The following is a 17357-nucleotide window of genomic DNA, read 5'->3' as shown; positions in this document are numbered from 1 at the left end:
TGGCCTCGAACTCAGAAATCCGCCTGCCTCTGCCTCCCGAGTGCTGGGATTAAAGGCGTGCGCCACCACACCCGGCTCAAAAGACATTTTTTTAAATTCATAAATCCCAGTACTGTTTTAGTTTCAAGAATTCTTGAATAAGCTAGATTCGTGTTAAATGAATCACATTCATGAAATTATTAAATTCCAACATTGGAAAATATGTTTAATTATTTCTTTTTGAGCTGAAGAAATAGCTCAATAGTTAAGAGCACACTTGCTGCTTTTCTACAGGACCCAGGTTCTAATCCCAGAACCCACACGGCAACCCAAGCCTCTGCGTCTAGTTCCAGGAGATCTAATGCTATCTTATGCCCTCCGTGGACATCAGACACAGAAGTAGTACACAGACAAGACATCCATACACAAAAGTAAGTTTTAAACACACACACAAACAGACACACACACACACACACAGAGTCATGTAAATCACTACCCAAATGTATTGGTCGGAGTCTGGTTTACTCCATTTTGCTCTCTGGAGAAAGTATGGCTGTGCTCTAACACCCATTTACCTCAGATTCGTCATTTCTTCCATGCAGCTCGGAATATCTTGTAGTTTGTTGTTGCTGAGAACAAGAGTCCCCAAGTTTTTCATATTTCTGATTGTCTCTGGCAGGCATGTTATTTCATTCCTCTGCAGCCACAGTGTATGCAAGCTTTGCATTCTGGAAAATTAGAATATGAATAGGATATGAAAAGCTGTACTCATCATTTGTAACATTTAATTTTTAGGTAACTAAATTAATCTATTCACTTATTTATTATTTAACGTTCAGTAAAATTCATTTATTGACTTAGCAAACTCCATTCTTTTTTTATTACCTTATTGCCAGGGAAATTACATCAAGGAATTCACTAAAGATTAGCTTTTATCTGTCGGCAGAAATGAAACCAACATTTGCATGTCATGCTTTTTCATAGTTTCCTAAATGAACAGCTGTAAATGTCACCTAATATGAATCTGAAAGTTCAGAAAGTAGTAATATTCCTATTCTGGGCATGACAATATTGGACTGAGGCCGGAATCCCTGGGTTCAAATCCAACTAACGCCACTTGCTGAGACTTGGGCATACGTAACAAACATCTCTGCATCCTTCCCTTGTCCTTGTCCTTGTTCTTATGTTCTTGCATAAGAGAAGGGCCTGACACACACTACCAGGTGCACGTTGTTACTGCAGTGTGTTCTTGTTAATGTTTTGAAAGCGGTTTTCCCCTCCCCGATCCTCCTACATAATAATGAAAACAGGCTATTGAAAGAATGGATTTCAAACTAGTTGGGTCTGTTGTGATTATTCCTGGGCTCCTAGTTGTCTGGCGTATGGCTTCTTATTTTTCATAGGTGGCTTTGGATGATCAGTAGCAGAAAGTCTTACCTGTCTAGTGAGTCAGGAAGCTCTTGCAGGCTGTTGCTTCCCATATCCAGCCACTCGAGGGCAGGCATGTCCAACACAGCAAGAGGGATCGTAGTGAACTGGTTCATACTCAGGTCAAGGTGAGTGAGTTTTAACAGTTTGCTGAGCTAAGGACGAAGTAAGGATTTTAAGTAATCACCCATAGTGTTATGTAAATTACTAGAAGACACACCCTGATGAGCTATTTCGTCTAAAAAATTCATGTTATGTAAATTTCATTTAAAGTAGTAGCCCACAATAAATCACACATAGAGTAGACTGACTTCCATCATTCCACCTGAGCTTTGTTTAGACACAGGAGTCCACAACAAATAAAATGTAAGGATAATAGAACCTAGGCATCATGGTAAAAAATATAAATCCTATAAATCCTAGAGACTGAGGGCAGCTTGGGCTACAAAGGCAGTGTCTCAGAAAGGTGAGACAGGTAGGTGTGGTGGCTCACGCTTTTTCAACCCAAGCACAAGAGGCAAAAGGCCACATAGTTGAAGGCCATGTGGTCTATGTGGTGAGTTCCAAGACAGCCAAAGCTACACATCGACCCTCTCTCAACAAAACAAGTAAATAACCTGGGCTAAAGTAAAATGAAATAAGAAAAAAATTCAGATGTAACTTCTCTTCCAAGATAAATACGTTCCAGGGCTAATAGGACCTGTGTGGCAACAGTGACTGAGAATTCTATGGGAAAACAGTCTTGACGGTTACAGGTCTGACCGACTTAACTTGTGTTCACTATCCCAGACACTGAGCTTACTCCATAAGAATTCTGTGATTCATCACCGCGCACAAAGCTCAAGACCAAGTGGATCAAGGACCTCAACATAAAACCAGACACACTGAATCTAATAGAAGAGAAAGTGGGAAAGAGCCTTGAATTCATTGGCACAGGGGGAAATTTTCTAAACAGAACTCCAATGGCTCAGGCTCTAAGATCAAGAATTGATAAATGGGACCTCATGAAACTGGAAAGCTTCTATAAGGCAAAGGACATAGTCAATAAGACAAATTGGCAGCCTACAGATTGGGAAAAAAAAAAAAACTTTACTAACCCACATCTGATAAAGTGCTAATATCCAAAATATATAAAGAACTCAAGAAGCTAACCTCAAAAAAACAAAAACAAAAACAAAAACAAAAAAACAAAAAACAAGCCAATCAAAAAATGAGGTATAGAACCAAACTGAGAATTCACAACAGAGGAATCTTGAATGGCTGAGAAACACCCAAAGAAATGTTCAAAGTCCTTAGTGATCAGAGAAATGCAAATCAAAATGACCCTGAGATTCCACCAATCAGAATGGCTAAGATCAAAACCTCAGGTGACAACACATGTTGGAGAGGATATGGAGAAAGTGGAACACTCCTCCATTGCTGGTGAGATTGCAAACTGGTACAACCACTCTGGAAATCAATCTGGAGGTTCCTCAGAAAATTGGAAATAGATCTACCTGAAGACCCAGCAATACCACTCTTGGCAATATACCCAAAAGATGCCCCACCATTCCACAGGGGCATGTGTTCCATTATGTTCATAGCAGGCTTGTTTTTGATAGCCAGAAGCTGGAAACAACCCAGATGCCCCATGACAGAAGAATGGATACAGAAAATGTGGTTCATTTACACAATGAAGTACTACTCAGCTATTAGGAATAAGGACATCCTGAGTTTTGCACGCAAATGGATGGAACTTGAAAATATCATCCTGAGTGAGGTAGCTTAGACCCAAAAGGACATGCATGGTATGTACTTACTAATATGTGGATATTAGCCAAAAAAAAAAAAACCCAAAAAACAAAATAACAATACAGAATACCTAAGATACAGTCAAAAAGATCAACAAACTGAAGGGCCCAAGTGAGACTGCCTCAGTCCCACTTGGGAGGAAGGGACCCAGTAGGGAAAGGGGATTCGGGGAGGGAGAGGGGAACATAATCTGGCATTGGGTAAGGGAAAGGACTGAAGCCCTGAGGGCCAGCAGAAAGAATGGAAACAGGCAACCCTGGGAGGTAGGAGGTTGGGGGGACCCTCCAGAGTGCACCAGAGACCTGGGAGGTGAGAGACTCTTAGGACTCAAAGGGAGGGACCTTGGATGAAATGCCCTATATTGGGGAGAACTATTACTGAGGCTATGGAGCCCTCACAAAAAGGGACCTACCATGACTCCCTCCAAAAGACCCAACAAGCAGCTGAAGGAGTCAGATGCAGATATTTGCACTCATCCAATGAACAGAAGCTGCTGACCCCAGTAGTTAAATTGGGGGAAAGCTGGAAGAAGCTGAAGAGAAGGACAACCCTGTAGGAGGACCAGCAGTCTCAACCTAGACCCCCAAGATCTCGTAGACACTGGACCACCAACCAGGCAGCTGATATGAGGTCCCCAACACATATACAGCAGAAGACTGCTGGGTCTAGGTTCAGTCAGGGAAGATGCACCTAACCCTCAAGAGACTGGAGACCCCAGGGAGTTTAGAGGTCTGGTGGGGGCTGGGGGGAGTGGGACATCCTCGTGGAGACATCCTCCTAGGGGAGGAGGTATAGGATGTCGAACAGTCGGAGGGTGTTTGTTCCCAGGAGGGGAGTAAAATCTGGATGAAGGAAGGAAGGAAGGAAGGAAGGAAGGAAGGAAGGAAGGAAGGAAAGAAAGAAAGAAAGAAAGAAAGAAAGAAAGAAAGAAAGAAAGAAAGAAAGAAAGAAAGAAAGAAGAAAGAAAGGGAGGGAGGGAGGGAGGGAGGGAGGAAGAGAGAAAAAGAAAGAGAGAAAGAAAAGAAAAAGGAAAGAAAAGAAAAGAGAAGAGAAAAAAGAAAAGAAAAGAAAAGAAAAAAGAAAAGAAAAGAAGAAGAATTCTGCGTTTAAGGGCAGTAGCTGACTGCAAGCTCTGTACCACATAGCACTGTGCTCAGTCTATGAGTAAGAACATGCTGCTGTGGCAATGTTTTCTGTCGCTCTGCTTCTGCTTTCTGTCGCTCTGCTTCTCAGGGCCAGTGCCTGTCCTGAATCAGATGTCTGTCATTACTATGAACACTCTTATATCTTGTTTCTATGTGGATATATTTGCATTTCTTTTTTGTTGTTGGTTTGTTTTGTTTTGTTTTGTTTTGTTTTGTTTCGAGACAGGGTTTCTCTGTGTAGCCTGGGCTATCCTGGAACTCACTCTGTAGACCAGGCTGGCCTCGAACTCAGAAATCCGCCTGCCTCTGCCTCCCAAGTGCTGGGAAAGGTGTGCACCACCACACCCGGCTTACTTTTCTTTTACTTGTTATTTCCTCTTACTGGTTTTTGTCTCTTTTTTAGAATGTTTGTTGAGAGAGTATCCCTATGTAGCTCTCGCTAGTCAGGAACTTGTAGCCTCAAACTCAACTACCTCTACCTCCAGAGTACTTCGTAAAGGTCTGCACCACCATGCCCAGATCAATTTTAAAATGTATTCATAGTAATGCTTATAGCTCCAGTTTTTTAATCTAAAATACTTCTGTTCCCCACTTTTATGTGAAAAAACTAACTATGTAAGTGGTTCACTGTGACACTTAAATAATCATGTTAATGAATAATTATGACAGCCACCACACAAAGGCAGTGCCCTTATTTCTGTTTTATGAATAAAATGACTCAAAAAGGGTCATGTAAGTAGGTGAACTCAAGATTTTTTTAAAGATGTATTTATTTTATGTATATGAGTACAATGTCGCTGTCTTCAGACACACCAGAAGAAGGTATCAGATCCTATTACAGATTGCTGGGAATTGAACTCAGGACCTCTGGAAGAGCAGTAAGTGCTCTTAACCGCTGAGCCATCTCTCCAGCCTCAGCCAGTGCTCTTAAGCACTGAGTCATCTCTCCAGCCCTGAACTCAAGTTTTTATAGACCTAAAGTCACAAAAGTTCTTCCCTCTTTATCCTACTGAACATTTTAAGATATAATTTAGTTAACTTTGGTTGCCAAGGTTCCGTATTTTGAATTCCTTCTGTCCCATCTTCACTGAGTACACAAATATAGAGTTTTTTCATAATTGCAAAAAGGCAGGATGAGGATACGGCTTTGGAGGTAAACAGTTCACCATGCATTCATGAGGGCCTGAGTTTGCATTCTCAGTAATTAAGTAAAGAGCCAGATGTGAGAGCATTCCTGAAACCCCGCGCTGGCAAGCAGGAAAGGGGCCAGCAGCTTGTGATCGGGGAAAACACCTGAGGACATCTGGCCTATATGTACGTACGTGTACACACACACACACACACACACACACACACACACACACACACACACACACACACAGAGCAGCATGGCTCCATTTAGTAGGTCATGCTGTTTCTCCAGCTTCTACATTCAAGGCGAGAATAAAAATGAATTCTTGAAAACTGTTTCAGATTTTTCCAATTGTCAAATGATTCAATGTGAAGTATAAAATGGTGTCTATGTTACGAGGTAGGTAAAATTTAATGTCTGGCAGAGAAGTCTCCAGTTGCTGGCCCCTCAGTAGTACTAAAATCCCTTTTTATTGTTTTGTTTTCTTGACACAGGGTCTCACTTTGTAGCATTACCTATCCTGTAACTTGCTATGTAAACCAGGCTAGCCAGGAAAAAGAGGTCTATCTGCCTCCACCTTCCAAGCGCTGGGATTTAAAGCCATGACACCTATCTAGAATATTTTCATTATAGAAGATCGAAAAGATTATAAACCTAACAGCCTTATATGTGAAGACAGAAATACACTATAAAAAGATGTGCCCAAGACCACACACATAGCTACTTAGAAGACACACTGTGACATTTAACTGGTCCTGGGCTCAAGATCTCAGAATAGTCTTTCTTCTAGATCAGCAGCAGTTTCTTCTGATATTGAAACATTCATCCTACAGCGAAGTTTCTTAAACAAGAAGATAAACAATTTAATTTAAATTAGCTCCAGGAAGTACCTGAAACTGACCAGATTCACTAGACCCCTCCAGCCCAAGAGTAAGCAATAAAGATGGCTGAGCACCTTCTCAGACAAGCCAAGAATTGTTGCGGGGTTAAAATCAAGGAAGACTCCGAGACCAGACCAGCTGCCTGGAAGAGGTTTATACCAGCTTTGTCACTTGGAAAGGACACTCTCCAACATGTTGAGCTGCCTGCAGGCTGTGCAGCGTGCTCCAGGTTCCCAGCTATGTGAGCTGTCACCTGTGCAGGGGTGGGCTTTGGTAATGCAGCTGTCTGCAAGTTATTTCTGCTCCTATAAGTAACCTCTCATCTATGTATTCACATAAGACTCATGGTTCACCAAGTTGGACTTCGGTGGTACCTGTCTTTTGGTCTGTTGTAGGCTCCCTCTCTGAGAGTAGATGTGTATTGCATATCCCCAGGAAACATCTTGTTACACAACAGTAACCTGTTTACTCAAGAGTCTGAGATGAAGGCCGGGCGTGGTGGCGCACACCTTTAATCCCAGCACTCGGGAGGCAGAGGCAGGCGGATTTCTGAGTTCGAGGCCAGCCTGGTCTACAAAGTGAGTTCCAGGACAGCCAGGGCTACACAGAGAAACCCTGTCTCGAAAAACCAAAAAAAAAAAAAAGAATCTGAGATGAAGAGACTGGTTGGTAACATGTCCAAGTTCACATAGCTTGTTAGTGACAGAGCCTATTCCAGGAAATAAAGTCACGTTTTACAAACCATACGTACTGTCCTTCCTACATATATAAATTGTCCCTGCCGCCATTTTTCTAATGTTTTCATTAAATAAAGCCAACAGATGATGAAACACATGTGCTATGTTCGCAAGAGCAAACTGGGAAGAGGGACTATTACTGATAGCATGTCCAGTGGCTTAGGAAAGAAAAGTCTTACTCAAAGAAAATGAAATTATAGCTTTTGTTTAGAATGTTGTTATTTTTCTTAATTTTGATCTTGCAGAATCATTGTTTTCAATGTGGGGGGAAAAAGAAACTTCTTGCTGATTCTAAGAGCACTTGTTCTTTTAGAAGGTAGCACAGATGTCTTTGTCAACGAATGAAAGGCAGGATGAAATGGGAAGGAGCCCTTCCAGTCTGCTCCCTTTTTACCTGGCAGAGCCTAGGACACTACCAGGAAGCACACATCCCATAATTCATGTCTTATGTTCATTCTGTCTGTTTCAGGAGTTAAGCACACTACAAAAACCAGCCAGGAAAGGAGACTTTCTATTTTCTCATTATCTGCTTTTCATGATACCCACATACATACTTATCCAAAAAAGCATTAAGTGGGTTCAAACTCATGGACCTAGGCTTCCAATCCTAGCACTTAAAAAACTATGGTGTGAGAATTGGGAGTTTGAAGCCAGCCTAGACATAAAAGAGAGTTCAAAGGCACAGTGAGATAGATATGCAGTAAGATTCTGCCTCACAACAGACAGGCAGGCAGGCAGGCAGGCAGGCAGGCAGGCAGGCAGACAGACAGACAGACAGACAGACAGACAAGCCTCAAGGGCTGGGGATGTAGTTCAGTAGCAGAGCGTCTGCTCAGCATGCATGAGACCCTGAATTCAATCCTTACCATGGCCAAAATAAGCAAGCATGTATGAATAACCACTGCACAACCCAGGCTTCTCCTTGTTAGGGGAATTTTAAATTAAGTAAATACAGTTCTCAGTCTCCAAAGAGAGAAACTCAGTCATCACACAATGCAGGACAGTGACAAGAATAGAGGAATCTTTTATGCTACACAGAGTTTGTCCTAATGAAAGATTTGCCTTCTGGTTTAAAAAAAAATGCCTTTCACTAAGTATTTCTATTTCCAAAATAAAATTTGTAGCATCGCTTCATGAGTATTTTTTTCTAAACAATCACATGCCTGAGGAACAAACTGTTAGTAGATGCAAACAAAAGAGACGTTTACATTTTTCTGACCTCTGGTGGGAGGTCACTTATATCTCTGTTCACAGCCAGTTCTAGCTTCTCCAAGCTGGTACAGTTGCTCAGTTCTTTGGGGACAGTCTTGATTTTGTTGTAGCTAAGAATCAGTTTCTGAAGTCTAGTGAGCAGTCCTACACAACAGCAGCAACAATACAGGAAGCAGATGGATCAGTGTTTTCTGCCACCAAGCTCTACTTACATACGTACATTACTGCACATTGGCAAATTCAGTTATTTTCCTCTTCCCTCTTCCCTTCTTTCCACAAGGAAGGGGCAGTGGTCTTTCCATTCTGCTTTATCTATACCATGGGCTCCGGATCAAGGTGACTGTAGATGGTACAGTCCCTGTCTGCCGTGCACCAGAACCTGGGCTTGATCTTCAACACAAACCCCATAAACAGCATACCCCATCCTGAGTAACGGTGTGTGTGTGTGTGTGTGTTGGGGGACATTGTCCCACGGTTTGATAAAATTTTCTTTCCTTCCTACCATCAATGTGTTCTAAGATAGTTAACAGGGAAATGTTGTTTTCAACATATACAGAATATTTGGAAATATTCTCACATTGAATTTATCTATCACCTCAATAATTCCAGAAGTTTGGATCATCTGAAGACTTAAGTTAGATGAAACATTTAAAATGTTTCCAAGTTTCAGAGATCTATAAAGATAAGACCTTTATTCCATGTATTTGGTGGTGGTGGGGCTCTGAAAAAAGCAAAGAAAAGCAAAGAAAAGTGTACTGGCAGGTAGATAAAACAGTACGGGAATAAAAGCAGTCTTTCTTACCAATCCCTCGGGGGATCTCTGAAATTGTGTTCCGAGATAAATCTAGCACAATGAGATGCTGGAATCTTCCAATGAATTCAGGAATCTTCAACAATCCAGTCCTGTGAAGTTGCCATTCCTGTAGCTGATTCAGTTTCAGTAAAGAAGAAGGGAGAGTCTAGAGTAAAAGAATATGTGTACAATCATTCCATTGCCTGAACTACTTATTATAGCTAGTGTGTACCACACTGCTGGGACAGTATGGGACCTGTAGAAGCACTTGAGGACAGCTGTCCCTTGATGGGCAACATCTCCAGGTATTTGTGCTACTTCTACTCCTAGAACCTTGACTTTTATTATGTCTTAATTGTTAAAGATTTATTCTCACTTTTATACAAGTTATTATTTATTTACTTTATCATTTATTGCTAAATCTTCACATCTCAAGCATAGTATAATAAACAAAAATGCTGTATTTCGACCAATAATGGACACACAGAGTCTGTCCTAATGGACTCTTGTATTAGACTATCCAAGAATATATACATAATTGAAAATGTGAATATTTCAGGCCAGGTGGTGGTGGCACACACTTTTAATCCCAGCACTAGAGAGGCAGAGGCAGCTGGATTTCTGTAGCTAGCCTGGTCTACACAGCTAGTTCCAGGACAGCCAAGGCCACACAAAGAAACACTTTCTTAAAACCACCCCCAACACACACACACACACACACACACACACACACAGAGAGAGAGAGAGACAGAGACAGAGACAGAGACAGAGACAGAGAGACAGAGAGGGAGAGAGACAGAGAAAGAATTATAATATTCAAAAAAATCATTTCAGTAATTTGGAAATCAATTCAGTAAATTGGAGTAATTTCTCTTCCACTTTTATTATTAAGTCTTTTAAGAGTTTGTTTGTTTTGAGATAGGGTTTCTCTACAGAAATCTGGCTAGCCTAGAACACTGTGTAGACCAGGCTGGCTTTGAACTAACAGATCCACCTGCCTCTGCCTCCCAAGTGCTGCGATTAAAGGTATGAGCACCACTTCTAGCCTATTTTATTAGTTGTTGCTGGTTTTATTTTGTTTTAATCCTGTCAAAAAAGAAGGATTTAGAAAAATACCTAAATAGACTTGAGTTCAGGTGGGCGGGAGCAAAGACACTCTTTGACAAACAATCCTTGCGTTTTCTGTTTCCCTTCTGTTGTTCATGTTGTCCAGATTCACTCATTCTGAGGAGAATTCCTAACTATCCCATTCTTCACTACAGTCTCAGCGAATGCTCTCAGACCCTCATGCGACACAGAAGTACGTCTAGAGCTTCTACACTTACCTTCCATTCTTCTTTCTCTATCCTTAAAATGACTCTTCCATCTTCCCTGGTCACCTTCTCTTTCAGCTTAGTTAAACTTACTCGGTCTTCCCAGATCCGCACTAGCCTAAGACAGCAGAACATCTTTTACTCATAGGTAATGACAAAATAACATGAAAAGGCCTGATGCAGCAGTGAAAGAAATAGAGGACAGATGTCCCTTGATGGGCAACATCTCCAGGGGCTCTGTGCTACTTCTACTCCTAGAACCTTGGCTCTTATTATCATTTAATGGTTAAAAATTTATTCTCACCATTATACAAGTTATTAATTATTGTTACTTTATCATTTATTGCTAAATCTTCGCATTTCAACCATAGTATAATAAACAAAAATATTTTGGCCATGCCATAGGTGAATTTGAGAGAGCAAAGGGAAGGGCTGAAGGGAAGAAAGGCAAGAGGGGGTGTAATTATTTGTGATTTTGAAAAAATATCACCGCTGAGCCAGTGACATTAGATATCAGATGAGGGCTGGAGAGATGGCTCAGCGGTTAGGAGCACCGAATGTTCTTCCAGAGTGCCTGCTTGGGTTCAATCCTCAAAATCCACATGACAGCTCACAAGTGTCTGTATCTTCAAGATCCCACACCCTCACAGAGACATATATACAGACAAAGTACAAATGCACATAAAATAAATAAATTGGGGGAAAGAAAAGGCTGGAGAAATGGCTCAGTGGTTAAGAGTATTGACTGTTCTTCCACAGGTCCTGAGTTCAATTCCCAGCCATGGTGGCTCACAACCATCTGTAATGGGATCTGATTCCTTTTTCTGGTGTGTGTAAAAACAGATCCATCATATACATAAAAACCAAACAAACATTTAAAAAGAAAAATTGTTTAAAGAGAAAAAGAAATCAGATGAAAGGTTGCTTTGCAAAAATTATAAATGTGGTCAGCACCACAAATGTCCTGTTATAACGTAGTCACTCCTTTGGGAGTTGTCATTTTCCCAGTTACTTCCCCTTCTGTACCTGGCATTTTAAATTCTAAAGAAAATGTGTTCTTAAGAGTTTGAGATATTAACTGATAATCTTTCCTTAGATTTTTTTTTTTCATTGTTGAGGATTGACTCTAGGTCCTGATGCATGCTAGGGAAGTGTGCTACCAGGTTTCTTTAGACTCACAGAACCCAGAAGGTCTCATGACCATCACACAACATTGTGTGTGATGTCTCTATTCTTGTTGATATTGTTGTTGTTGATGATGATGGTGGTGATAGTTTGAGACAGTTCTCCCTATGTAACTCCTTATTAGACTGGAACACACAGAGATCTGCTTGCCTCTGCCTCCTTATTTAGTTCTGTGTATCAACTAAGCAAAGCTTGTGTATTGATGGGAAGATTATCTTCTAGGAAACTTGCAAGTTTGAGGAATTACAGGTACTGGTCCAAGGCAGTCAAGGTCATCAAGGCTAGAGGTTAAAGAAGACATGCGTTTCCATCCTGGAAGAAGAGCCTGGGCAGCATGCAATCTTTCTGCTTAGTGCTCCTGGGTCCTCCTTTCTCTACAAATGTATTTTAAAAAAATGCATGTGTGTACATGTCCATGTGTTTGTGCCCATCTGAGGACAGTGCAGGTACATGTGTGTAGAAGCCACAGGACAGTACCAGTGCCATCCTCAGAAACACCCAGGAGAAATACACCTCAGTTTAGACATTATCTTCCATTATCTTGGAACACTGAGGTGATTACCAATTAGACTAGCCTGGCTGATCAGGGTGCCCCAGGGATCCTCCCTGGCACTGGAATTATATGCTTAGAGCCGCTATGCCTGGCTTTACTATGTGAGTGCCGAGTATTGAACTCAGGTCCTCAGGGTTGTAAAGGAAGTCCTTGGCCAACTGAACGATCTCCCCAACCCAACCCCTCCAATCTTTCCTGGCCTGGCTGCTTCAATACTCTGTGGCTGGGAAGAGACACCATGACCAAGGCAACTCTTATAAAAGAAAGCATTTTACTTGGGGCTGGCTTACAGTTCTAGAGGTTAGTAGTCCATGCTCATCATGAGGGGGGGGTGGCAGACAAGAATGGTGATGGAACATCAGCTGAGAGATTTTTACCTCCTGATCACAGGCAGCAGGCAGAGAGGGAAGACGGGAGGGAGAGGGGAGAGGGAAGAGGGAGGTAGAAGGAAGGGGGAGGGGGAGGGATAGAAGGAGGAAGACCGGGCCTAGCATTGGCTTTTGAAACCTCAAAGTGACCCACCTTTTCCAGCAAGGCCATACCTACTCTAACAAGGCCACACCTCTAAATCCTTCCCAAACAGTTCCATTATAACTGAGGACCACTCATTCAAACATGGGAGCTTGTGGGAGCCATTCTCATTCAAATCACCACACCCTCTAAACAGTTTTTCATGTACCAGGGTTCGACTCTGCAGCACTCACATGGTAGTTCATTATCATGTATAATTCCAGTCCCGGAGGCTCTAACACCCTCTTCTGGCCTCTGCGGGCTCTGCATGCAAGAGGTACACAGATATACATGCAGGCAAAACAACCACACATATAAGAATAATAATGGAGAAAAAAATAAAGACTCTTTTATGGGTTGGAGAGATGGCTCAGTAGTCAAGAGCACTTGATTGTCTTCCAGATGGCCTGAATTCAGTTCCCAGCACCCACAGGGCAGCTCACAACTGTCTGCAACTTCAGTTCTAGCAGATCCAGTGCCCTCTTCTGGTCTCTACGGGTACCTGCACAAATGTGGATAGACTTACATGCAGTCAAACACTCATATACATAAAATAAAAGTAGAGCTTCTTAAAGAAGAATATCTTGTGTTTTCAGCACATAAAAACCTGTCAAATTCAGTGAAGCTCTTACTAAGTGGTCGTTTTCAAATCTGAGCTTATGGGTTTTCTCTAATCTAAAACAACGTCACAGCATACTTATGCTGAAATTCCTTCTCCCGCTTCACGTCTTCATGGTGTTTCTTTATTCTTTCTTCCCAGACTTCCTTTACAGCACTGACGGCCCCGGTACAAACCACACTTTCTGTCATGATTTTCCCACATCGTAGCCAAGTCATCTACTTCATTAAGTTCTTAAGAGCTGAGTCACAGGACACCTCAGAAAAGACCTAAGTATACCAGACAGGGGAAAGACATAATTTTTCAGAATATTAATGATTAATAACAATCATGAGAGGTAATGTTTGCGTCTAGCTATTCCACATATATTTGCATGCCATAGCTTATTTTATTATTTTACTTTATTTTATTTATTTATTTATTTTGGCTTTTTGAGACAGATTTTTCTGTACAGCCTTGGCTATCCTGGAACCCACTCTGTAGTCCAGGCTGGCCTCGAACTCCACTCCAACTGCCTCTGCCACTCAAGTGCTGGGATTAATGGTGTGTGCCCCCACAGCCCATACCTTATTTTAAATCCATGTGAAATATGATGTGAGTATTTTTGTTGCCTTTAGTATTCATATGAGGAAGCTAACCCTCAAGGGAGCACACATGGTTGGAACAGGAACTGCTGTCCAATCTGCTTCCTTTGTTACCATGTCATCCACGATAATGAAAACCTGCAACTAGGTTTGCATCCCACTATGGGAAAGTGATTAAACTACGGATACATTAGGCAAGTCTGGGGCCCTCAAGATGACTCCGCAGGTAAAGGGGCTTGCCACCAGCCTGACAGCATGCAGAGGCCCCAGGCCCCAGCTGTGTCTACAACATAAGGCTTCATACAAGGAAATCAATTAAGCCTGGTTTTGTTTTGTCTTGTTTTGTTTTGTTTTGTTTTGTTTTGTTTTGTTTTGTTTTGTTTTGAGATGGCTAGAGAGACAGCTCCATAACTAAGAGCCTTTGATCCTCTCCTGGGGACTGAGGCTTGGTTCCCAGCATCCATATCCTGACGTTCCCACTGCCTATCTCCAGTTCATGGGGATCTGATGCCTTCTCCTGACCTCCAAAGGCATCCACACGCATGTGGTATACAATTCCACAGAAATGCACACAGGAATACATATGTGGTATACAATTCTACAGAAATGCACGCAGAAATACATCTGTGGTATACAATTCCACAGCAATGGACACAGGAATACCTATGTTTTAGAAATAACAAAGTAAGTAGATAACTTTTTTGCATTTTTATGAGAAAGAGTAGGAGAACTTTTAGGAAACAGGAGATGGCTTGTGCAGATGACAGAGAGTACAGAAGCAGGAGGCCACAGGAAATGTGACTGCGACCAGCGTGTGCTCCACATGTGCATCACAATGTTGTGAAGAAACCCGTTGTTTACATCTAACATTTAATAAGAAGGAAGAAAAAGAGGCAACCAAATAAAAACAGCAAGGTAGGAAAAGCCCAGGAAATCCAAAAGGCAAAAACAAAACAAAACAAAACAAAACCCCACAGATTGTACTTAGCCTTAAGATTCTATAGATTAAACCATAGTAAACTATCTATACATACCTCATCAAAATGGCCAATTGTACTAGACTGACTCTACCAACTATTGGTGAAAGTTTGGGTGAGAGGATTCCCCCAGTGCTTTGCATTGGTGGAACTGTGAGTTGGTTGTAGCTACTTTCGAAGAGCATAGGTGATATACGAGGTATAGACATTCCTGCTCACTATGAACAAGTGTCCCCCCAACAATGATTTTTCAAAATAGTATAATAATTAGTAATAATAATAATAAAATGAATGCATCATGGAATTTTGCTTTTCCATGGATACCTTCATTTGGCGGGCCCAGGACATTTGGCTAATCATGTCTAAATTGTAGAATTAGAATTAAAATTATTTGAGGCTCATGGAGGCAGTCAGAAAAAGAACCTAAAAGGAGCTGTCAGAAGAAAACTTTGGGTTGCTTTGTCATCTGCAATATGCAGAGTATTACTCAGAGAGGGATGTGAGTGGAGTGTGCGGAGCCCACAGACAGGAGCTGAGTGTGAGATCTTTCTGCAGTCAAGAGACCTTGGGATCAGGCATAATAGTATATGTCTGTTGATGGGCTGAGGCAGGAGGATGGTACGTTTGAGAGCAGCTTAGGTACACCACAACACCTTACCAAAATAGGAAGGAAGGAAGGAAGGAAGGAAGGAAGGAAGGAAGGAAGGAAGGAAGGAAGGAAGGATGAAAAAGGAAAGAAAGGAAGTCAGGAAAGAATGGACAAATAAAGAAGAGAGTGGGAGGTGGAAGGAGGGAGGGAGGAGCCTTGAAGAACATGTACTGGGGACCTTACTGCCTGGGCATGTCACCTAGAATTTAATGTATCAGATGTTAATAAAGCTGAAGTATGTACTAAATACTTTCAACCATATAAAATTAAAATATTTCATGAATGCAAGCTATCTTTGTATTGTATTACCTTTATATAAACTCTCATTTGTTAACTTATTTCATTGCTTGACACTAAATATTGGTCATCTCTAATACTAATTTCCTTAACATGACAGATCTGCTTCAGAAAAAAACCAAGTTTGTAAGAAGGCATTTCTGCATCTAGCTCCTTTGTGAAGGAAAGGCACACAGCACAGCAGCGAGCTAAGTGTGTCAATGACACAGTGGGGCAGCTGCTTTCAAAAGTTAAAACAGCTGAAGAAACACAACCTTAAACTCTAACTTTCAGGGAAGCCTATCTCCTGTGTCCCAGAAGACGACGGCAAGGTAAGTGACCACAGCCCCCTTACAAGGCTCAGAAGTTATATCTGTGATCAGCTGGTACACTTTTTCAGTGAGATCATCACCCGCAATTTCTTTATGCAGAAGGAACGGAGGAAAATTGTTTTGGAAAAGCACTTACCATAGGGGGTTGCTGCAGCCAACGTGCCCAGAGCTCCCCGATTTTCAGCTAGAATCAGATCGCAAGGTGATTTTTCCCCCCAGTGTGGATCCAAATGACTAAAAGTCTGTCGGGCTGTGACCAAGTGAAAAGTCATGTCAGCCTAGTTCTAATTTTAGCTCCTGGACAAGGCTGAGAATAGCAAGAATCACGTGGGGGCTTCTGTGCAAAGGTTCAACTGATAATGTATGTGAGTGTGTTCCTACAAAGACCAAGAAAGTCTCTGGGAGAACCATTTCTTTTTAAATTATTATTTTTTTTTTTACCGTGTGTGTGTGTGTGTGTGTGTGTGTGTGTGTTTGTGTATGGCTGTGTGCCACATGCATGCAGTGCCCTGCAGGCCAGAAGAGCATGTTGGGTTCCCTGGAACTGGAGTTATGGATGGTTGTGTGCTAACACATGGATGCTGGGAAATGAACCTGGGTTGCCTGCAGGAGCAAGAGCTCTTAAGCACTGCACCATCTCTCCAGCCCCTTGGAGGGAGAACAATTTCTGAGTGCCAGAAAAGGATTCTTCCTAAAAGTCTGTCCACTTTTCATGTCAGATCTTACATAATTAACAGAACATAGTGCATCTGTTGGAAGCAAAGCAACTTCAAAATACACTGATGTGCAACAGGACAAAGCCCCTCCCTCCCTTGAAGTAGAAGCCCCAGGGCTTCAGATGAATGAACAGGGAAGCTGTGGCGAGGAACTCCAATTTGTGCTGTACCTAAGCTTCAGTTTCAGGGAGGGATGGTTGACTGAAGCCCTGTCCAGTCCACCTCCTTCTGCTATCAGGTACACTCCCAAGCCTAGGGCTTCAGACTTAATTAACTTTCCATTTTTATCTCTCAGCTCCCATAGACAGGACCTAATTCCATGTTCTTAAGAATTATACATACAGCCAGGCAGTAGTGGAATACACTTTTAATTCCGGCACTCCAGGGAAGCAGACACAGGCAAATTTCTTTGAGTTTGAGACCAACCTGGTCTATAGAACTAGTTCTAGGACAGCCAAGGCTACACAGAGAAACGGGGTCTTGAAACCTCTCCCACCAAAAAAAGAGAATTATACTCTTAGGTTTTAAAAATCTGTACACATCTG

General features: G+C 41.9%; 1 protein-coding gene across 1 annotated transcript in view; it reads right to left on the bottom strand.

The window, feature by feature from the left end:
• The window catches only part of Lrrc39 (leucine rich repeat containing 39), an 18754-nt gene extending 2394 nt beyond the window's left edge, over window positions 1-16360 (bottom strand). Inside the window, exons 1-7 of the mRNA XM_021158155.2 lie at window positions 16233-16360; window positions 13357-13547; window positions 10424-10529; window positions 9108-9264; window positions 8313-8449; window positions 1417-1562; window positions 555-707 (exon numbers count right to left, since the gene is read on the bottom strand). Of these exons, the coding sequence (XP_021013814.1) occupies window positions 555-707; window positions 1417-1562; window positions 8313-8449; window positions 9108-9264; window positions 10424-10529; window positions 13357-13496 (839 nt within the window). The 5' untranslated portion in view covers window positions 13497-13547; window positions 16233-16360. The remainder of the gene's footprint in view (window positions 1-554; window positions 708-1416; window positions 1563-8312; window positions 8450-9107; window positions 9265-10423; window positions 10530-13356; window positions 13548-16232) is intronic.
• Window positions 16361-17357: the final 997 nt, after the last annotated feature.

The sequence above is a fragment of the Mus caroli genome, chromosome 3 (genome assembly GCF_900094665.2).
Source record: "Mus caroli chromosome 3, CAROLI_EIJ_v1.1, whole genome shotgun sequence".
Lineage (NCBI taxonomy): Eukaryota > Metazoa > Chordata > Mammalia > Rodentia > Muridae > Mus > Mus caroli.
This window is presented reverse-complemented; position numbering and strand designations above follow the sequence as displayed.